A 24,112-nucleotide genomic window follows, 5' to 3' on the forward strand; every position below is an offset into this window, starting at 1 on the left:
GTCCCAACCTGGAAGATACACCAGGTAATATTAGACCAATATAGAAATCTGCACATCTCCGGCCTGGGACATGTTGATACTGCTGGACACCCCACAGACATTACATGGTGGGGAGTTTGAAAAAAGTCTGGAGTCTTTTTGTGGCCATAGACCAAAGTCAAGAGTGGATATAAATTAATTGAGGTGTTACATTGACCAAAGCTTGGCCGTACACGCTAGAGTAGCTTGAGAGAATGGAAGTCTTCAAGAGGTGATGGATATGAAATCCCTCACACAATCAAAGCCCTTGGAAACTATTGATGACCTAATTCCTTCCAGACCAAGAATCTGAGGGTCTCTAAGCACTTGGATCCAATGTCATCCTGGTTACATCAGGACCATGAAGATGTTCAGGTCCAAGCTCATCAGTCATATATGTAATGCCATCTCTATGGAACAGTAGATGCTGCTGGTCCACTGTCCACGATTTAACAGACAGTTGGATAAAATGTTGGGTGTCCTCACACATTTTAGCTTCATGTTGGTATCTTACTAGACTTCCGTAGGTCACCCATGATGGCAGCACCCTCAGCGACATCGGATGTCTGTGGACAGATTTTTAGGCGTTTCCCTCACTAGTATCCCTAGGTTACCGGTGTGAGACCTCAGATGTTTATGACCACAAATATCTCCCTGAGAAGAATAAGATGCTGATGTTTAATTAAGTATCTATAAGCCACCAAAAGAGGGGAGTTATGAAAGGAGGTACCCAAAGAGTGCCACCATTTACAGGTTTCTGCACATCTGTCCTACTCTGGGGTCTCCATAAATATTATTCTGCTTTCTGGATTCTCCATGTTAGGTCAAGTACCAATAGTCGCCCATTCTCGAGGCTATGGAGTAATACAGGCTTTCTGATACAAGTATCACCCATTCCGGATCACTCACCCGCTCATAGTATATATGTACACCCTCACACACGTCCTCCCCTCTCCTGTTCTGTAACTTGTTCTCCAAAAACAATAGGAAAATAAAAGACATCCCTCCCCAAAAAACACAAAAATGTTCTAAAATCAACCATACTCATAACCCGGCACCCCAAAAAAATAGAAAAGAATTAGGGGGAGCATAGGGGATTAGAGGGAGACAAAATTCTCACACACCTCACGACCACCCCCCGTGCAGAAGTGAGAGATATATATAATTTTATTTTTTCCCTTTGGAGGTAGTCAAACTTGCGAACGCGTGAACAAAAAGAAAACTCAGAAAAAAAAAAGCAAAAAGAAAAAAGTCTTCTCTATTGGTTATGTGAGCCGCTATGAGGTAATAACGCTGTTCTTTGATTGGCTGAGCCTCAAAGGATTCTGGGTAGACTTTGGAGGGAAGGAGTGAGGAGAATTAAAGTCGTTTCCTTTTTGCTTTCCCTCCTCTTTGTAGCTCTTGTGGCGTCGCCTGTATTCGTGCTGCTCCTCCTCGTTTTGCTTCTCCGCACCTTCCCTCACTTTCATCCTTTTTTTTGTCTCTTAGGTCTGCCACGTCTTGTAACCTGTGTAATTTTCCCTCTTCCATCCACTCTTTTTCTTGGCTTGTCCCCTACGAGCAACTCCCCTCTTCCACCTCCTCTTCACGTCGATAGGATGTCCCACCACCGATTAACAGTTTCTAAAATTTTTTACAAATTTTTTTTTTTCTAGCCCATGAAGATTGGGTTGTGTAATACATTCATGTTAATCCACCCAACACTTTGGTGGACGCTTTCTAAGCAGGATAATATTTAGGTGTCCATTTCCTTTCCGAAACAGGAAGTCATCATTTTCTATTAACATGAAGATCTTTAGTCTTTTGGGACTCTCCTCATGAGCAGTTTCTGAAGACCATGGTACCTTTCCATGAAGGATGTGTTTACTGCTTCAGCACTTCATGGCCCAAAAGAGGACATCATGGGGTCAACCAGCTCATTACAAGGTCAGGCTTGAGGAACTGCTGCCCATATCAGCGAAGTTTGGTTGAAAGTAGGAGGGGACGGAAAGAGAGGTCCCACACTCTCTGTCCTGTTTAGACCCAAGTTACAGAGTTCAGTTGATGGACAAACCATAGTTTTTTAGAGGGGCGATAGGGGAGAAGCATAGAGAGGAGGAGAGTGCTCAGTTAGAGGTGTCAGAGTGTACACTGCCTGGTCCTTCTGTTGGGGAAGTGACAGAGGAGGGGGTGACGGCCTCCTGCCACCCTCCATTGGCCTAAAAACAATGGAAATTATGTTGTTATAAATACAGTAATTAAGCATATAAATTATACCATCCAGAAAGATCGAGGAACAGTCATTACTCTAACGTAGCCTGGTCTATGTGCCGAAGGGATTTACTGACCCAGACTCCACAAAGCTGAACTCAGCAGGTTATCTCTGCTCAGCGGAGAGTGGAGGTGGAGCCAGTAAATCTGGCTGGCACCGGGTCCAAGATTCCTGGGCATAAATATTTGATTACACGTTGGAAGAACCTTTCCAAAAAGATTGGTGGTTGTTCAACCAAAGTTCCAGCGACTGCACTAAATTCTTAGAACTTCAGTTGTCATCAGTTGGACGATTGTGTGTCGATACTGATCAGACCAGTGATCGTTTGCTCGAAACTTTACTTTTTGATTAACTCTAGACCAATGTGAATGGCCACCTCTACACATATCCATGAAATCCCTCCTTAATCTTACCCGGATCTCCCTAGGGCTGTACATTTGATTTGCCGATAAACTGTCACTGTAACCAGGGCCCATCGTGTGACGCAAGGACTCCACCTTAAGGAAAAAATAGAGGTCACAGGTTTAGGGCAACTTGAAATTGATGAGAAGAAAAAGTAGAAAGGCGAGTAAAATAGTGGAGAAGATTTTTTTTTTTTATAAAAAGTAAATATACACCTGGATAACAAATGGAAGAAGAAATTTACACAATGGAGAAGACTGAGCAGATTATGTAGAGAGCAAGGGAAACACAAACAATAAATAATAGCAGTTAACGGGACCTAAAACTGACCTGTGAAGAGGGGTAAGAATCCCCGTTTAAGCCCTGCATCGCCATGAACATGTCATTAGATCCAGACAAGTTGAATGAGCCACCAGAACCTGAGAGAAGAACGAGATCGAGGAGAAAATATAGAAGATCGAAGAAACAAAGTGGTGGAGTTAGAAAGACAATAGATGAAGGAAGAAACAATGAATCATGAGTAAAACAATGAGGTTTGAGAAGGTGAAGTCCAAGGATGAAGACGTAGAATGGAGTCAATGAGAGGTGAAGTTGAGAAGGTTTTGGTGTATTGGGACAAGGTCAGACCATTGGTGGTTGGTACAGAATCGGGTGTGGGGGATTTATGGTCATCCAAGTGGATAGAGTTTGGATATATGTTGGCAAAAAAAGAGAGGAAGGAGAAGAAGAATTTGGATGAAGAAAAGAATGGAAAAGCAGAGAATTGAGAAGGAACAAAGAACAGTAGTTAGATGGGACTGTAGCCTAAAGTTACGGCTCAGTTAACTATCCACCCAGGTGTAAGATGACTATTTTATAGAGTGTTTTACACTGAAGCTCTAGAGCACATCATTATAGAAGAGTCCCCAGAATTACCCAGAAGCACTGAGGGCAACGTACCGGCCGATGTTGGTGTTGTTGGAGAGTTGGCTCCGCTGTGGCCTCCCTGTGTTACGGTAACTGCGGTCTTCACTGCGTAGATGTTGGCCTCTTCTTGGAATTTTCCAATGTTTTTCTTGTACCGAATTCTTTTATTTCCAAACCAATTGGACACCTGTACAAGGAAAACGCAAATATTCTGTAAGAGTTCAAGATCGGTAATAAAAATTAACGAGTGAACCAATAAAAAAATGGTCAAACTCCCCGGGAAATACTCAAAAAAGTTGTTCGCTATTGGAGTATGGCAGAGCGGTATAACTTACCTGTGACACAGTGATTCCACACTTCTTCGCAAGTTCCTCTTTTGCCTCTTCACTAGGGTAAGGGTTGCTGAGGTGTGAGTAGAAGTACTCGTTGAGGACCTCTGTTGCTTGTTTACTAAAGTTCCTCCTCTTCCGTCTACGGATTAAGAAAATTGTATCACATATATAGTTAAGAACAACCGGTCTACTGTTCCGTCACAAACAACCAGACTACTTACCTTGCATCTAAGAACCGGGAACGAAGGATCATAACGGCTTCACACGTGGACTGCTTCAGCTGCATTTGGATTGAACTAAACTTTCTATGGATAATTGAAACCATCCTCTCGATTTCTTTGGGGGAGATGGGTCTGGTTCTACTCTGTTCCCGTAAAAGGTTCATGACGTGTGTGGTGAATTCGTTACATGCCTAAAAAGTGAAGGGGAAAACATTTTTTTTTTAAAAAATATTCATCAAAGTTAATTCCATTTCATGTGTGACCTCCTCCTGGTCTTCATCCGACTCACCTGCTCGTACTTCTCCAGCTCGGCATGGTATATTTGCCTGATCTGGGAGAGTTTGTTCCTGTAGTCTGAGTGTTCTATAGAGTTATCTGGAGACACTCCACCGGACGCCGCAGCTGCTGCAGCCGCCGCCGCCGATCCGCCTCCCTTCTCTGGTCCCGCTACACCTTCTGCTAGCAACATATTGTCCAAACGCATCAACTGAGGGTCGACAGGTTCCTCTTCCTGATTGTTTCGGATGCTGAGACCTAGGTGTAAGGGAAACATAAGGTCACTGTACAAGTAGGGCGTCTGTAGGGCGCTACAATAAATACAATGAATAAGCAGTAGTGGGAGCAGGGTGGTTAGATATGGAGTTTAATGGTCTCATACTTGGGTGATTTCCCAGAGAACATGAGGAGAAAAAAACCCAATAGCCCAGAATATGCCAAATGACGTGTGCGTTACTCCACCGATCTCATATTGTGGGCGTTTCTGAAATACGTAGGGGCGTAACACAGCAGGCAAGTTACGACATGATCCTACAGCACATACACTGGTGGCTGAGTATGAGGTGGATGACGTGGGTCTCCTTATACAGCCTGAGACTTAGGCCCAGACATATGTAGTCCTTAGGACGTATAAAGGAGATTAGATGCATCTCCAATCCTCCTATCGACGGCTGACGAGATCCTCTTGCACCACAATGTCCCGAGGCTTGGGAATGTTTTTTTTTTTTGCGTTTTGGAAGGAATAACACAAATTTAATATGAAATACTTAATCCGATGATTTAATTACATGTTTTTATTAAGTGTCTGGCACAAAACCCAGGAATCCAGGAAGAGCGGGTGCCAAGAAAGCAATAAAACTACAGAAACAACAGAAACTGATGGTGGAAGTCTACAAGTCTACATTGTGAAGGCTCAGGGGATACGGCTAAATGTCGACCAGCAGAACACGGTGGTCTCGTCTCTCCTCGATCACTTACCTTCTTTTAAAGGGGCTTTCAAATTTTGGTAAAAAATAAATAAAATTGAAAAAAAAAAAAAAACGCAACAACTACGGCTCCTCTCTGGTGCTCTTGGTCCGTACATTGCGCGCTCGAAGCCTGAGCCAATTACTGACCTTGGTGGTCACATGTTCGTTCTGGCAATAGTCGGGTTTGGTTCAATGGTTATGTGGCACCGGAGCTCGAGAGCCCCCGCTGCTTCTCCACGTGCTTTGGGAGATCATTTTGGGTGGTCGTGATATAATATTGAAATTAAGATGAATATTTATCAGATGGAGAACCTTGGTTTTTGACCTATCAGAAGGTTGTGGTGATACATTTTAGTTTCTAGTCTAGTTCCCTCTCTGTGGAACCGATTTGTCTCCAAACCTTTGTACTACAACTCCCAACAAGCTCTGCTCTCCTCTAAATGCTCCTCCAATGTGTGAGGTAAGGCAAAGGTCTAGCCTTGCCCCTGATACCTGCCTTCCCAAAGATTATATAACATAACGTAAACGTGTGACATTAGGTGACAATCTCGTCATTACGGAGAAGTGTGAGACTTTGCTCCGTGGATGCAGCGTTTCCCGTCTTTCCAGCCCTTCCCCCCTCTTCGCCAATCCCCACACTCAGACAAGCAGCGGCTCCCAGCCACCGTCGCTGTGGAGACGACCTAGCGACGACCTTTTCTCCCGCCACAGCAACGGCAGAGGAAACATGGCTGCCATAGCAACCAGAGGAGGGGGGGGGGGTCCGTAATATGGGTTCTCCAAAATGGGGAAAAATAGGGAAAGATGTGTGAAAGGAAAGGGTCAGAAAACGGGAGACAGGAAAAGGGACGTAGCCGAGAGATGGGGGGCGCTGCACGTACTGGGGGCCGGGGATAATTGTACCAAGCGTCATTAGGCCCTGGAAAATGGCGCCACTTGTATTGGTGGCGAATGTAGATATGGCAATGCATTGTTTATGCTTCTTATATTCTGTCCAATAGTCCGGAAATATTTCAGCATTGAGGTGGAGGCCGGATTTAGCCGGATACATCATTATTATTAATTACTAATCTGTCACCAAGACGATGACATTATTCCCGAGCGTCAGAATAAAGGAACAGATCTTATAGGCAGCTGGAAAGTCTCGCGTGGAATTGTCCGTAAATGTGTTTTTAGCTCATTCATTAAGGTTTCAGAGTCTCCCGGACTCTGAGTGACAGCTGCAGCCCCGGCCCTGGGATTGCAGCTGTCCTGATGGAGACCGGGGTCCTCAGTACATTGTGGTATGACATGGAGACGCGCATGAGACTGGTCGCTCGTCTGGACATTCGGTGGATCGTAGCCCATGGACTACAATGCAAATCAGATTCACCGTATGAGAACTTCAACCCCAATTTTTGATTGAAACCCAAGACTGGAATCAGACGGGCAAATGTAAACGTCGGCCATATTTACCAGACTGTTTAGTGCCCCAGGACCCGTACTCATGGCGTCATATAAAGTCACTGACAACTTTCCCCCTCGCACCCGGCAGGACTGTGCCCCATTAGACCCATGGAAGGGCAGGGACTCCTCGTATGATGGACGGCAGGTCGGGGTCCCCACGTTCTGACAAGTATGGTCACTGTACAGTCCACAATTTATGGAATGAACACAACTCAAACATTGTACATTGAAATGCAATTTGACTGCATCAGGGAAGATTTTGCTCCGGAACGTAGATGCGTTCAGATGCTCAGGAAAACTTCTTTTGCATCATTGACCAGAAGAACGTGTTGCCAGATCCTGACCACAAGCGTTTAGGTCTAAAGGCATCTTTGTTCTGGAGCAAATCCTCCCCAATGATCTTAAATCATGTTTCAGAATTCAAGCCCAACGTGTGAACGTGTCCTTAAAATGTCATACGGAAGGTTTAACCATCGAATCGAGATACCGGAGCCCAGCCTAAGGGCAGGAGAGGACCTGGAATTTCTGGGGCTCAAAGAAAACTTTGTTTTGGATAGCTCAACCCCAAATGCTTTCTGCTCTGCCACAAAGTTATACTATGGAGGAAGCCAGGACGGGGCGGCCGTGACCTCGGGGATTTCGAGTCATTGCTGACCTGCTTTATGGGTCTATCCCGACTGGCCTTAGTGTTGGTGACATTTATACAGTTATGGTGCGGATTTGCACGTGGAATGAAGCTCAAAAAATCTGCAGCTGCTCTGTGAAGATGGAAACTTTGAAAATGTTCTTAATTTCCTTGAAACACCCAAGTTCCCCAGATCTAAGGGTCCGCATAGCGACCATCACGTCCATGTGGCTCTGTCCAAATTAATTGCACGACTTCCAGTGCCAACATGACGGTCATTACCCCGTGGGATCGGACATATGGATAATATACAGTCTTACATCCCATAATTCTCACTGCCGGAGCAGATCAGACACGGGGGTCAATTGATGGCACCAAACATTAGTGACATTATTTGGGTTCCTATATTTTTGGGGCCTACAACAAGTCCCGGCCCTAACCTTATAGACATAAAAATCCCAATTATGAAGTCTACAAATTTTCCAAAATGTAAATGTTTTATCTTTAAATTGGGGAAAGGACCAGGACTGCGGCTGTGGAAGGAGATGCGTACGTTACATGGAGCAGACAAGGCCACACAGCAGAGGTTGTGCTTCAATGTGCAGGGGGCTGTCCGGCGCTTAACGAGACCTGATTAACGAGCCTCCTTGTTTACTCTCCCAGATGAAGCAGATTCATAACAGATAATTACCCCCCCCCCCCCTCACGGCCCTGTCACAATTATGTAATTAACACCAAGATATTAATGGGGAGGCCGGGCAGCAGTGTGACACGGATATTATGTGCGGGGGCACAGCTGTGCCTGCGGATATCGCTCACAGTGCAGGCTGGCACGCCAGGTAATGCCCATCGTATGCGGCCGCTCCATTCACCAGGTCCTGCGGCCTCGCAGCCAGACGCCAACGCTTCCAATTACTCCTGCAGAGCACAAAGTGCCAATGGATGGCGTCTGATTTCACCAAATAAGTAACAGATTTAAGCCTATTGCTGTTGTTCCCTGTTATCAGCCAGATGCCACATGCACACAGATGACTTGGGAAATACTAGAAACAGCGCCACCCCTGTGAATGTGTAGTGTCCGGCACCGCAGCTCAGATCCATTAATATAAATGGTGCTACAGCGCAATACCGCACACAACCTATGGACAGGTGGGGCGCTGTTCCTAAAAGAAAGGAAGCAGCTATGATTTCCTAGCCCTGGACTTCCCCTTTAAGGCTTCGGATATAGAGCAACTTGTGGCCACATGACATAAGATTGCAACGTCGTGCTGCTAAATCACTACTAATGATAGGAATGTGATCGTATTACCGCGACTGCTAACAACAGCTGGCGGAAATCCAAACCTGCAGGATTTCGGCATGACTACATCCATTATCATTAGCTGTGATTTTAGCAGCAGGACCCGGCAATCTTCTGCAGCGCGGTCATGTGTTGCCATGTAGCCTTTACCCCAAGGTCTTTCACACAGAACCATTCATTTCAATGGGGAATCAGGCCTGTCAAAAAGGCTACAAAAGTCACACACTGGAGGACCACGGCCCTTGCAATACTTCAATTCCCCTGCGGAGGTGCTGCAGATACAGCAAACACTTGCACTCAGGGCCTTTCCATGTTTACAGCTGTTGATCAGCGTATTACATTGGGGAAATAGAACAAAATAGACAATCCCTCAAAGAGATTTCCGCCAACTGACCCCCCAAAAAGAGTAGAGACAGATTCAGAGATTTACTCTCCATTAAAGTATACGTTTTAGGTTCAGACCTGACCTTATTAGGGTGACCACTAAAGTTTAATCGGAAGAAGCCACCTTTAAGAAGATCATAGACGTTTTTGGAGCTTTACCTGTTGTCCAGATAGGACAGGAGGGAATTTTTTCCTGGAATAAACGTTCTGAAGGCCCCAACCTCCCTCAGAATAACCTGACTCAACTTTCTCGCAGAACACTGACTCTTCTAATCCGGTTAATTAGAAGAACCCGTCTGGGCAGGGAAGGTGCGCGGCCGAGGCCCCCGAGGGGTGGGGCCCATGTGCTCTCGTTAAAATACCGCCCTGCCCCAGGTATTCTGTGTGTGTGACATCTGAGAAATCATTGTCATGTTCATATTCTTAAAAAGTCACCAAACCACGGAGAGATGGAGGAGCCATAAGAAGGGTCTGGATTCTCGGTGGAGCAGAACCTGTATTATTACTGGCTGTTCTACAGATGTAAATGGAACATTATTATCATAAGTAAATAACGCGGAGTTATAGGCCCCCACGCCAAAGCCAACCATAGACGTGAGGAACATCGGCAGGTCCTGGAGCCCATCGAGAACCTGATGACTATGGGGACATCACCCGAGGCCTCACTAGAAGCCGCTATATGACCTGACACTATTCCCTGGATAAGGGTGATGCCACACATGGCGTTTTTGGGCCATTTTTAGTCTGTTTTTACCAATTATCTTAATAGATAAACAGGTTGTAAGCAGCCAAATGCATGGTAAACGGCCAAAAACGCCATGTGTGGCATCACCCTAAGGCTACATTCACACGATGTATGCCCGCCGTACCGTAGTACGGCGGGCATACATCGGCGCTGCGGAGAGGAGCAGGGGATGAGCGCTGCTCACCCCCGCCCCTCTCCATAGGGAGATACAGCGCACGGCGCCGTAATACGGGAAAAGATAGGACATGTCCTATCTTTTCCCGTGCTACGGATCGGTACGGTGCCGCACGTGTGCTGCACCGTACCGCTCCCGTACAGGGCCGTGAGCCCATAGGAGTGTATGGGGGACGTATATCGGCCGTATATACGTCGGCCGTATATACGTCCCCTATACGTTCGTGTGAATGTAGCCTAAGGGTGAAGACACACATGGCGTTTTTGGGCCGTTTTTGGGCCGTTTTTACTAAGTGCGTTTTCAGATCGTTAAAAACGCATGCGTTAAAAAACGCATCCGTTTTTTAAAAACGCATGCGTTTTTTGAAAACGCATGCGTTTTTGTCCGTTTTTCATTGCGCAATTTCGGAAAAACGGACAAAAACGCATGCGTTTTCAGAAAACGCATGCGTTTTTAAAAAACTGATGCGTTTTTTAACGCATGCGTTTTTAACGATCTGAAAACGCACTTAGTAAAAACGGCACAAAAACGGCACAAAAACGCCATGTGTGTCTTCACCCTAAGGGTTTACCTAGTGTCAGTCTTCACTGCAGTCCCAGCATTCATATCCCAGGAAGATCATCCGATCACCAATAATTCCAGATAATTGTGATATACATGCAGTAAAACACCCCCCCCCGGATATAGGACGACTCTAACCACAGGCTCCATGTTACATTATTCTGCAGGCTGCAATTTTATTCTTTTTTTTTTTTTAACCAATTGAAAAGATTTTTGTTGCCCAGAAACCCTTGTTTGTAATTGCTCATTACACGGTTACACTAGAAATTATTCCAAGAAGTGCTCGGATTATTGTCCTATCAACCGAGAAGCTAATTGCGTTTCCGCCCATGGTAGCAGCGATGTCTGCTGCCTGCCAACTTCTATTTTAGCAGATAGTAGTGAGGGCTCCTGCCGCCATCTCCTCATGATATATTCATACAGGTCAGGCCCCACCAGAGGGACGATCACTCAGGACCAGGCGGCGAAAGTTACTGCCGAAGGCCGAAATCCAGACTCGGCAAAATCGATTGTTCGGTGTGGGGTTATTATTATAAGCAGACGGTGCTGAGCAGATCGAGGCCTAGTCAGGGTTATGAGGTAAACATCCTAGATATCTTCAGAGGGTTTTCATGAAGTGTGACCGCGATATGATGGCTGCCGGGACTACTTTTACCTCAGACATCGCAGGCATAAAGTCTCATGGAAAACGCAGCAGATTTTCCTCTCAGATTTGCGTGTGGTAAATAGTTATCACATATAATATATATACAGCGAGGAGAGATTCCACATGGAAAGGGACAGAACTTGCAGATTTTCATGTCAATTGTCCACAAGAAGAGAAGATGTGAATCAGCAAGTGTATTATTATATACGATTCCCTCTGAGATTTTCCAGCTTTCTCCTTGGAATGAGAAGAGGGCGACGTGTTCACGGCGACATCCACAGACGTCTATGGTGTCAAAGCAATATACCGGTACATGTCCCACCAGAAGAGTCTACGTGTAGATTGTATGGCCATAAACCCAGAGTCTGAACAATCTATACACGCAGTGAAGTGTAAGCTGTGGGGTTTACCCAAAACCATGAAGCCATTAATAGTCAGGAATCCATTCATCCTGAAGTGTCCCTTAGGCAATTCTGTATTAATGGAGGTTCATAATCCTCATCTCTTGGGAAGAGTGGAGCGTGTTTATAGAGCGTCCCTCACGTTGGAGGACCTGGGCTGTCCTCCACTACACAGGCCGCCCCTGGATATTAATACCCATGGTGTAATACTGAATCTTCTCAGTGGTGGCGCTGTAGGGAAATACTTACTGCTAGGTTTCATCATAGATCAGAGCTGATCACTGGAGGTCCCAGCTCAGGGATCTTACTGTAGGGATGGTCTAAAACAAAGCAACTACTAAATGTGTTTTACATTCTGCCGAATCTTTCTTAGGAAGTCCCGAAATAGAGATCACAAAGAGAAACAGGATCATTTTTTGTGATAATGCCCATATGATAAGTAAAGGAGCGGCAGACAATGGTGGCGAGGGAGCCGGCAGCAGCGAGCAGAGGAGGCAGCCGGGGAGATGGAGGCCGCACAAGATTATATGTGTGTGCACTGTCAGACATTTGATCTGTTCTTGCCCTCCCCCGCTCCATTACCAACCTCACCATGGGGGGGGGGGGGGGGGGACTCTCATTAAACTGGAGAAGAGGAGGAGGAGGAGGAGGGGAGACCGGAGTCCATGATCCTCTATTGTTATACAAATTATAGGCCGCCCCCTGCTCACCATCAGAGGCCCCTGTACATATGTAAACAATTCTGGGCCCGACATGTGGTAACACAGTGGAGGCCGGCGCGGGGCAGGATATGTATAATATATACAAATACGTTAGGCCGCAACGCGACAAGACCCCTCATAGGTCAATATTATAATATTATGTGTCCATATTAATGGGGGGGGGATGGAGATAAGCGGCAGCTCCGTCTTATAGGCACATCCACGCTCGCCTGAGCCCAATATGAATATTTATAAGGGAAGCGAGGAAGAAAGACGAAGGATCATTAGTCTGACAGAGATCTGATGTGCACAACCATCTTGGTATGAGGGACGTCCTAGTACACATCCTATGAGAGCATGTACAATGGTCGCGGATATTGGGGGACACATATGGGGGATACGTATAAGACGCCCTATAATCTTGTTATTGGTTGTTTTCAATGTGATCTTGAATAGTGACTGAGAGGCGCAGCGCCGCGCTCCTCAGCGACATGACAGGGGGCAGGTTGTCACCTTAGTTGCCATAGTAGCCAGCAGGCGAGGGCAGAGAGCGGCGCACTCGTACCCCAAGTCCTGGGCCCGGCGCTGCTCGTCAGATAAAGCCTTCCCGCTGTGTGAATGCCAATAGCAGAATAGTGAGCGGCGGCGGAGGGGGCTGAGTACGACCTAACGAGAGAATCCTACTAAAGCCATTTTCACACCTCCCGACACATCGTCCATAGAAATAAAAGGCCAAAAGGACACCATGAACTCCTACCCCGAAGCATAAAGGGGTATTCCAGGAATCAGAAGTTATACGTTTCTATGACAACCACCCCCCATCAGTCGGCTGTGGTAGTGCCACGTGGCCCCAGAGATGGCGGTGTACGGTTTTTGTTATCGATCGCAGTCGCACAGAGGTGACTAGAACGGATGGACATGACCACCAGCCGATACATTCATTAGGGGGTCTCCAGTCAGACATCATTCTATTGATATTTGAGACTGAGCTGAGCTCTATTCCAATATGGCGGCTTTTACATCTTCCGTGGAGGCCGTCACCCCATTTTCCCAAATTCACTGTCCTAAAATTATGGAGAAGACTCCAGCATGAGCGTCATGTGTGGGAATCAGCGATGGTGGTCGTGCTAGGGTGGTCTTGGTTGGTTAGTGCACTGTAGAGTATCCACCATTACTGTACAACCTATTATACAGAGCCCCCCTGATAACATAGCCGCGTTTGGGGGTGCTCGCCCTATGACAGGTGGACGGCCGTGACTGACTGTCCAGGTCTCGCTTAGACCTATTGTCACACTGCAGGCGCTATGGCCACTGTAATTAAAGGGGCGGTGGGGGGCGGCTTGTGCGGGTCTCACCTGTTTTCTCCTTGATCTCGCACAGGACACTGAAGAGCGCCGGCTTCATCCGGTGACAATTTAAGGCGTGTTTCCTGTACAGAGGGAAAAGCGAAAATATTAATGGAGAGAAAACCATAAATATAATAACTTAGAATTGTGTAACATGAGGTTCCGCAGCAGCTGCTGGTAAGAATAATGAGGTTCTGCAGCAGCTGCTGGTGAGTATCATGAGGTTCTGCAGCAGCTGAGGTCTGTGTTATGAGGTTCTGCAGCAGATGAAGTGGTATCACAAGATTCTGCAGCAGCAGCTGGAGTGCATCGAGAGGTTCTGCAGCAGCTGCTGGTGAGAATCATGAGGTTCTGGAGCAGCTGCTGGTGAGAATCATGAGGTTCTGCAGCAGCTGCTGGTGAGAATCATGAGGTTCTGCAGCAGCTGCTGGTGAGCATCATGAGGTTCTGCAGCAGCTTTTGGTGTGTATCATGAGGTTCTGCAGTAGCTGAGGTGTGTTCTGCAGCAGCTATGACATCTATCAAGCAGCAGAGATGGCTTTAGCTTTCTCTTACATTCATCCATGACCCTCCTGCCCCCCTATACAAAGATGAGACCCCATACTATAGATATACACTTCATATTCATGGCCCCTCATTGGCTGATTAACCATCCCGGCAGCTGTAAAGATAATTATCTCCGTACATAACGATGATGAGGACTGTTGTCAGGACTACAGCGAGGACCAAGAACTGCTGCCATCAGCAAAGTACAATGGGCAGCGAGGTGTATATATAGGACGGCGTATACTGAGGTCAGTGTCCTTGGGCAGAGCCTTGGGACAGGGCCGGGGGGCGGAGCATGACATTTGGTTCCCAAAAATTATCTCTGTCCCACCCCACCCCCTCCGGCCCTGCACAGAGGCCCTCGCTTCCTTAAAACTCTCATTATTGCCCTTAGCAACCAATCACAACTTTATACTTTTTAACTGCTTTGGAAATATGAAAGCTGAGCCCTGATTGGTGGCTGAGGGCAATGAGAATAAAAGATCGGACATGTTAAAATCCATCTGCCCAACCTTTTCCTTCTAAATATCTATGAAACATTGGAACAACCAACACAACATGTCATCAAATGTGTCCGACCACCGTAAGAGAAGCCATCATCCACATAACGGGACAATCTCCAGGCTGATAACAGCGGACAATAGAGATCTTAGCATCATGTATATTATGTCACCCCTCGTCTCTATGATATTCAGCGGGATCCGTGGTTCCCTCATTACACCCCCCTCCACATGAGATTATCCATCGAGCGGCGGCGTCATCAGTTTTCTCCATGCAGAAAGCTCATCCCATCTCGTCCTGATCAATAATCCCCATTTTCATTCTACTCTTGATCTATGACATCAATCCTGGATGGAGCGGCTCAGGATAAAAAAAGAAAATTAAAGTAGAGGCTTCTCCTGCTCGCAGCGAGGGAGGACAATAAAATACCCGAGAGCCATCCGCCAACAATCACAGATCCCGTCCAACCCCTCAGTGATTCTGATATCCAATGTCCTCATCATGGCCGCCATCTACCCGAGGCCCAGGTCATGGCCGCCATCTACCCGAGGCCCAGGCCTTGTAGCCGCCATCTACCCGAGGCCCAGGCCTTGTAGCCGCCATCTACCCGAGGCCCAGGCCTTGTAGCCGCCATCTACCCGAGGCCCAGGCCTTGTAGCCGCCATCTACCCGAGGCCCAGGCCGTGGCCGCCATCTACCCGAGGCCCAGGCCATGTAGCCGCCATCTACCCGAGGCCCAGGCCGCCATCTACTCGAGCCCCAGGTCCTGGCCGCCATCTACCCGAGGCCCAGGCCATGTAGCCGCCATCTACCCGAGGCCCAGGCCGTGGCCGCCATCTACCCGAGGCCCAGGCCGTGGCCGCCATCTACCCGAGGCCCAGGCCGTGGCCGCCATCTACCCGAGGCCCAGGCCGTGGCCGCCATCTACCCGAGGCCCAGGCCGCCATCTACCCGAGGCCCAGGCCGTGGCCGCCATCTACCCGAGGCCCAGGCCGTGGCCGCCATCTACCCGAGGCCCAGGCCGTCATCTACCCGAGGCCCAGGCCGTGGCCGCCATCTCCCCGAGGCCCAGGCCGTGGCCCCCATCTCCCCGAGGCCCAGGCCGTGGCCCCCATCTCCCCGAGGCCCAGGCCATGGCCGCCATCTACCCGAGGCCCAGGTCCTGGCCGCCATCTACCCGAGGCCAAGGCCGTGGCCGGCATCTACCCGAGGCCCAGGCCGTGGCCGCCATCTACCCGAGGCCCAGGCCGTGGCCGCCATCTACCCGAGGCCCAGGCCGCCATCTACCCGAGGCCCAGGCCGTGGCCGCCATCTACCCGAGGCCCAGGCCGTGGCCGCCATCTACCCGAGGCCCAGGCCGTGGCCGCCATCTACCCGAGGCCCAGGCCGCCATCTACCCGAGGCCCAGGTCGTGGCCCCCATCTCCCCGACGCCCAGGCCATGGCCGCCGTCTACCCGAGGCCCAGGTCCTGGCCGCCATCTACCCGAGGCCCAGGCCGTGGCTGGCATCTACCCGAGGCCCAGGTCCTGGCCGCCATCTACCCGAGGCCCAGGCCGTGGCCGCCATCTCCCCGAGGCCCAGGCCATGGCCGCCATCTATCAAACAGAATAGCCCTATATGGATACGTCTAGTATCTGTCCACCATTGTACAATGTGGACAATACCCAACGTGTGAGGGCAGATAGAGGCCTGGCGTCTATACTTTATGGCACATTCAGCTATACATGTACACTCGTTCTGACTGAGCATGAGCAAACGTTCTTAGTAGAGGTGACCAAAAAAGTGGACACATTAAAATCTGCCTTCTCGAGGGGCTCCAATATATGATGAATAGTCAGAACGGCCCAGGCAATGATTGGGTTCTTCAGACATTAATCTCATGTCTCAAGTGACCGATCTGTAATACCAGACAGATATATAGAGATTTCTTATACCAGCACTGGACAGGCCCAAGAGGTCCCCAAGTGCAACCCATCTCTTACACTCAACCCAAGAGGGAGTCCATAGGTTCTATTTCCTAGGGATCCATGGATTTTGTGCTCTCTAAATCATCCCAACTTGTGAACCCAAGAAACCCGAGCCTGACACCATCTCATACCCAGGGCCAATTCAGACGTCATGGCCTGGGAAACCAACCACAGCTCTGGTCTGTCATGAGCCCCAGATGGAACGCACCGGACAGACGAGGGGGCAGGATGGAAGTCATACCCCAAGCCATGGAACTCCTGGAAATGCGCCACCACATGGATCATCCAGAATGTAAACAGGGACTTTTCAATTCCAAGGAGGAGTTAATTCAGATTTTGATGAAGTAGAAGATCTCAAAGTACAGAAGAACCTTAAGATGCGCTATCGATTGCCTCTGTAACATGAAGTCACGGAAGGCGTTGAGTCCAGCTCTCCTGCAGATTGGATTTCCCCTCTCAGTTGTTGGGTCCTGACCCTCTAGAAGTCCTATGTTGTACAATACAAAGTGCTAGGGATCTGGGCTACACATTGGATCCCAATCTTTTTGGACTATAAGTAGCCATCGCCGGTGCCCCCTCCCTGCCTCCTCGCCATCCCTGGTGCCCCCTCGCCATTGCCGGTGCCCCCTCCATGCCTCCTCGCCATCACTGGTGCCCCCTCGCCATCACTGGTGCCCCCTCGCCATCACTGGTGCCCCCTCCATGCCTCCTCGCCATCCCTGGTGCCCCCTCGCCATCGCCGGTGCCCCCTCCATGCCTCCTCGCCATCCCTGGTGCCCCCTCGCCATCACTGGTGCCCCCTCCATGCCTCCCCGCCATCACTGGTGCCCCCTCGCCATCACTGGTGCCCCCTCCATGCCTCCCCACCATCACTGGTGCCCCCTCCATGCCTCCCCGCCATCACTGGTGCCCCCTCGCCATTGCCGGTGCCCCCTCCATGCCTCCTCGCCGGTGCCCCCTCCATGCCTCCTCGCCATTGCCGGTGCCCCCTCCATGCCTCCTCGCCGGTGCCCCCTCCATGCCTCCTCGCCATCGCCGGTGCCCCCACCATGCCTCCTCGCCGGTGCCCCCACCATGCCTCCTCGCCATCGCCGGTGCCCCCACCATGCCTCCTCGCCATCGCCGGTGCCCCCTCCATGCCTCCTCGCCATCGCCGGTGCCCCCTCCATGCCTCCTCGCCATCGCCGGTGCCCCCTCCATGCCTCCTCGCCATCGCCGGTGCCCCCTCCATGCCTCCTCGCCATCGCCGGTGCCCCCTCCATGCCTCCTCGCCATCGCCGGTGCCCCCTCCATGCCTCCTCGCCATCGCCGGTGCCCCCTCCATGCCTCCTCGCCATCGCCGGTGCCCCCTCCATGCCTCCTCGCCATCGCCGGTGCCCCCTCCATGCCTCCTCGCCATCGCCGGTGCCCCCTCCATGCCTCCTCGCCATCGCCGGTGCCCCCTCCATGCCTCCTCGCCATCGCCGGTGCCCCCTCCATGCCTCCTCGCCATCGCCGGTGCCCCCTCCATGCCTCCTCGCCATCGCCGGTGCCCCCTCCATGCCTCCTCGCCATCGCCGGTGCCCCCTCCATGCCTCCTCGCCATCGCCGGTGCCCCCTCCATGCCTCCTCGCCATCGCCGGTGCCCCCTCCATGCCTCCTCGCCATCGCCGGTGCCCCCTCCATGCCTCCTCGCCATCGCCGGTGCCCCCTCCATGCCTCCTCGCCATCGCCGGTGCCCCCTCCATGCCTCCTCGCCATCGCCGGTGCCCCCTCCATGCCTCCTCGCCATCGCCGGTGCCCCCTCCATGCCTCCTCGCCATCGCCGGTGCCCCCTCCATGCCTCCTCGCCATCGCCGGTGCCCCCTCCATGCCTCCTCGCCATCGCCGGTGCCCCCTCCATGCCTCCTCGCCATCGCCGGTGCCCCCTCCATGCCTCCTCGCCATCGCCGGTGCCCCCTCCATGCCTCCTCGCCATCGCCGGTGCCCCCTCCATGCCTCCTCGCCATCGCCGGTGCCCCCTCCATGCCTCCTCGCCATCGCCGGTGCCCCCTCCATGCCTCCTCGCCATCGCCGGTGCCCCCTCCATGCCTCCTCGCCATCGCCGGTGCCCCCTCCATGCCTCCTCGCCATCACTGGTGCCAGCCGCACTGCCAACCCCTGGACTCTCTATTAATGACGGTGCAGAATTACAGCGGGTGATATGATATTCTGGGATTTCTCACCCCCGGCTGCTATATATAGTCCCGTAATGGCACTTCACTTATAAAGAGGGTTTTATGGAGTCAATAAACTCGCAGCGATTCCTCTTATCACAAGAGATACTGGAATTATTCCGGGACATTTAAAGGAGAAGTCCGAGAAGATTTTCCTTATTCTGAAAATCCCAGAACCTGCAGCATATAGGCGCCTGTTGTTCTAGGCAGGGAATTGCTGTTCTGTATAATTTGCATTCATTAGCATAAAATAACAAGGCCAAAAGACACAAGGAGACGGCGCCCCCAGTGGCCGAGGAGTGAGAGCCACGAAAAAAGACACAAGAAGGTAAAAACCTAATAACGAGACCCCTTATATAATAATATCCATAGCACACGATTCTCTATAGTGACCATTATCCCCCCCTCGCCTCGTGTTGGGTGTCAGCCCGGACTATTCATAGGTGTAGGGATGTTTGCTCAGGACCGTCACACATTCCAAGTCACTGACTTAGATCAATAAAAGCGAACTTATTACATGCAAGGTACAACACAGCGACCTTTTCATACTGGGGTCGCCCCCTCCCCGGCAGCGGGTGTCTCCATGGGACGAGGGTCCCGCACCTTGTCATACGATGGCCCATATTCCAGGTGTCATTAACCCCCCAATGTGTGAACAGTCCTATAAAGGGTCATATGTAAACGACGCCTTCCTGAGCCAATGATTAGGATTTATAGGGTTAATAACGGGTCGTCTCTGTACATAGTAATAGACAGGGGGTCGAGTGTTACTGGGCCTGAAGTATGAGGGGGCCCGGGGCTGTATATAGAAAGGGGCCCTGCTGCTTCCCTAATGGACTCTCACCCCGGCCCCCAATCCATGAACACTCTATTGCCCTCCCTAGAGTCTGTTACCCCTTTCCCATGGTTACATAAAGAGGCCCGGTCATGTGTCACATGTTCCTCTGGGGATTATGGGTAGGCAACATGTGCCCAAAAATAGAGGTGCCCACCAGATTACCAGAGGATCCCCCGGTGGGTCCAAGGTCAAACTAAATGATGAGCCCCCATTGACCCCAATGACCGGCTACTAGGGTCCATTTCCATGGGAATGGGGCACCAGAATCATTTGTACTGATGGTCCCAAGGAACGTTAGTCGGACATCAGTCATCACTTTAAGTGGATCCAATTATCATGGGAATTAAAGGGGCTTTCCAGGAATCTCTGGCTCAGGTACTTCCTGTTTTCTGGCCAGTGTAAGGGGTCACAGGACCTGCTTCAGCCAATGAGAAGCCTCCTTTGGGTAACAAAGGTGTTCATTGGTCCAAGGAGTCTTGATGAGTCCGGTGCAGGGACTGGGAGCCAGAGCGCGGTTCAGAAAACCCCCTTTAAGCGAGGACCGGTCACCAGTCCTGACAAGTCGATTTCCTATCGGATAACAATTCAGAATCTTTTTATAGCTTTCTGCGCTGTTCCTACATTATTGTCCCCTGTGTAGGACCACAACTCTCTGAGAAAGGCCAAGGTAACACCCACTTGTCCATTAAGTCTGAATAACAACTAATTCCAACTGTTCCGGAATTATAATTTCATGGAGTCATGGGGATCCTATAGACAAAGGCCTCGGCCCCTATAGACTCCACCTGTCCCATATGTAGGCCCATAATACCCACAGATATAGGAATATGGTACGTGCCGCCATATCCCCCCCCCCCGCCCCCCACTGTACATGGAATCCCCCTCTAAGCATGACATCGGCCCTATAAATCCCCATCTCAGGAGATCCCAGAAACTCCTAGCGCTCCACATGTTCCCTAAGAGATCGCAAGAAATGATATTAAAATATATGACACGCAATCCGCTATAAATAGCGAAACCCCCGGCGCTTCCCGAGGCGCGAGAGGTTTATAGGGTAAGTGTATCCCCCTGCCCCACCAGGACCGGCCTCTTACAACAACACGGGATTAGCAGCAGAGTCATCAAGACGCCTTTTATAGGGGGAATTAAATGTCAATAATTATCCAACCAAATACCCGGAGCGTCGCTCGGCCCCGACCCAGCGCTGTATAAAGGTCATGGGTCACGTATAGGGGTTTAAAGGAATACACAAAGGACTATTGTCCTGGGGAGGGACTGGGTGACGCTCCACGTTACATGAAATGCCCAGATCTTCAGGTTTATTGAGTTATGGATTTATTAATAAACACTTTTTTTTTTATTACTCACTTTAGACTTTTCTTTTAATTTTTACAACTTTTTATTTATTTTTTTATTGTTTTATTTTATGTGATTTAACTGTTTAAGTGATAACAAATCAAGGGTGGGAATTAGTTACACTTTGGGTTTTTTTAAGGTAAAAGGGCCATAGGACAGCAAAAAAATAAAATAAAATAGAACACATAAGGTGTAATAATAATAATATAATAAAAATATTTAAATAAAAAACTCAAATTAAAGTTTATTACATTTTTTTATCAGCTGTAAGGACAATATTAATGAATTGTTACCATGTTACTGATTACTATTACAGCAGATTATTGTTCGGATTATTTTTACTATTATTATTGTCCTATAGTCTCCGCGACCCTTCGCAGTAATGAAAACAACGTGAACGCCACGGGCCACGTGCTGGAGAGTCACAGACTCATCTACGTCAGGACATTATATCAGCAAAGGGCAAGGATTCATTTTATTGCTATTATATTAATATATTGCATCAAGGAGAAGGATTTTTTTTTGCATTTTCTATGTATTTTATATTTTAGTTCCCTTAGAGATTAGAAAGGGAAACAAATAGTAAACAAAAACAATCTGAACAAAGGCCGATAATAATAATAATAATAATAACATTGTTACAATGTTATAAATGGACACAAATAAACACCATTGTTTGCTGGACACTATCCTTCCCTCAGGTTTTTGGGACTTTATTGTAGTAAGAAAAATAATGGAAAAAAAATATCTTTTTTTCTACTTTGATAAGTTAATGTAAAACTAATTTGTTTCCTGTGATTTCCTGAGGGACTTGTGTGGATTCATTTAGCGCTGATAATTGATAGAATGATATGGATGTGACTGTGTGACTCTTGTTCTCGGCTTTTTCCAAACTTTGAACACTTTCATAGGGGGAGCAGAGGCACCCAGGGAGCTTCCAGGGTAAATAAGCGGGATAAAGGGTCAGGAGCACTGGGGCTCATTCGCTAAGGCTCTTATAACGCAATGAGACCTTTCCAAGGGCCATACGCCTCGTGATGGAGGGATTATGGGGTTAATAGCAGCACATTGTATAGGTGAGCACACAGCAGCCCCCTCCCCACCCCCAGCAGCCCCCTCCCTCCATGCACTCACTTTGCTTGGGCCTCATCCAGGCTCTGGTCAGTGATGGTCATGATCTGCTGTAATATATCTCCAATGTCCTGCTTCCTGGGCTCCCCATTGTCTGCTGGGGGGTCATGCATGGGGTGGGGGGTCAGGGGTCCCCCATGGATAGGGTGCCCTGGGATGCCCACCCCCCTGCTCTGGAGAAGCCTTCCTTGCTCATCCATCTCCTTGGCTTGAGATCTTGGCTCTTCTCAGCTATTGATCTGTTTTCTTCTTCCTTCCAGCTTCTTGTCTTGTAGAAGTCTCTCCTGTCCTTCACCCAACTCCTTCTCCTCCTCCTCCTCCTGGAAGTCACAGTGTGGGGAGAGGGTCCTGGGCCCCGCTGTCCTCGCACCGATCAGATCGCTCCTGCTGGGGGTGCTGCCCCTCTTCCTGGTGTATTGGGGTCTCTCCCAGGATCCAGCAGCGATGTTCCAGGCTGGGAAGAGAGGAGGGTAAAATGGTGAATAGCTGGGGAGAAGGAGGGAGGAGAGAAGAGGAGGAGGAAGAAGAGGAGGAGGAGGAATGTGGCTGCTGCTGCCTCTCCCCTCCTGCAGGATTCTCAGCTCTCTGCTGCCTCCTGACTGTCACATTCACACACACCCATTCATGCTGCTACACTGTGACGACACCTCACCTCTGCTACACTGTGACGACACATCACCCCTCCACTGCTACACTGTGACGACACCTCACCTCTCTGCTGCTACACTGTGACGACACGTCGCCTCTGCTACACTGTGACGACACGTCGCCTCTGCTACACTGTGACGACACATCACCCCTGCACTGCTACACTGTGACGACAAATCACCTCTGCTACACTGTGACGGCACATCACCTTTGCTACACTGTGACGACACATCCCCTCTCCGCTGCTACACTGTGACGACACATCAGCCCTCCTGGACTAAGCAGGAAGCTGCTACATTGTATGAATGGAAGCGTCTGCCATAGTAACTCTGCTGTCATATTACAATGTATCATCCTCACATTGTACACATCAGGGGAGCCCCGGCTGCTGTATTATCTGTTACACTGTGACGACACATCAGCCCTCCACTGCTACACTGTGACGACACATCAGCCCACCACTGCTACTCTGCTGTCATATTACAATGTATCATCCTCACATTGTACACATCAGGGAAGCCCCCGCTGCTGTATTATCTGTTACACTGTGACGACACATCAGCCCTCCACTGCTACACTGTGACGACACATCAGCCCTCCACTGCTACACTGCCGTCATATTACAATGTATCATCCTCACATTGTACACATCAGGGGAGCCCCGGCTGCTGTATTATCTGTTACACTGTGACGACACATCAGCCCTCCACTGCTACACTGTGACGACACATCAGCCCTCCACTGCTACTCTGCTGTCATATTACAATGTATCATCCTCACATTGTACACATCAGGGAAGCCCCGGCTGCTGTATTATCTGTTACACTGTGACGACACATCAGCCCTCCACTGCTACACTGTGACGACACATCAGCCCTCCACTGCTACTCTGCTGTCATATTACAATGTATCATCCTCACATTGTACACATCAGGGAAGCCCCGGCTGCTGTATTATCTGTTACACTGTGACGACACATCAGCCCTCCACTGCTACACTGTGACAGCACATCACCTCTCCACTGCTACTCTGCTGTCATATTACAATGTATCATCCTCACATTGTACACATCAGGGGAGCCCAGGCTGCTGTATTATCTGTTACACTGTGACGACACATCAGCCCTCCACTGCTACACTGTGACGACACATCAGCCCACCACTGCTACTCTGCTGTCATATTACAATGTATCATCCTCACATTGTACACATCAGGGAAGCCCCGG

General features: G+C 49.6%; 1 protein-coding gene across 3 annotated transcripts; it reads right to left on the minus strand.

The window, feature by feature from the left end:
* Nucleotides 1-1,426: 1,426 nt before the first annotated feature.
* PBX2 (PBX homeobox 2) lies at nucleotides 1,427-22,618 on the minus strand. 3 transcript variants are annotated; one of them, XM_072124836.1, is made up of 9 exons: nucleotides 22,243-22,618; nucleotides 13,714-13,787; nucleotides 4,420-4,664; nucleotides 4,131-4,321; nucleotides 3,913-4,048; nucleotides 3,611-3,764; nucleotides 3,031-3,090; nucleotides 2,683-2,710; nucleotides 1,427-2,216 (listed from the first exon to the last, which is right to left on the minus strand). In XM_072124836.1, exons 1-9 carry the CDS (start codon nucleotides 22,437-22,439, stop codon nucleotides 2,081-2,083), a joined length of 1,221 nt encoding a protein of 406 aa, XP_071980937.1. In that variant the 5' UTR covers nucleotides 22,440-22,618; the 3' UTR covers nucleotides 1,427-2,080. The 3 variants fall into 3 exon arrangements, with proteins under 3 accessions (XP_071980937.1, XP_071980934.1, XP_071980935.1); XM_072124833.1 differs by having other exon boundaries at nucleotides 2,683-2,766; nucleotides 3,002-3,090; XM_072124834.1 differs by lacking the exon at nucleotides 3,031-3,090 and having other exon boundaries at nucleotides 2,076-2,216; nucleotides 2,683-2,766.
* Nucleotides 22,619-24,112: the final 1,494 nt, after the last annotated feature.

This window comes from Engystomops pustulosus, chromosome 9, assembly GCF_040894005.1.
Source record: "Engystomops pustulosus chromosome 9, aEngPut4.maternal, whole genome shotgun sequence".
Taxonomy (NCBI): domain Eukaryota; kingdom Metazoa; phylum Chordata; class Amphibia; order Anura; family Leptodactylidae; genus Engystomops; species Engystomops pustulosus.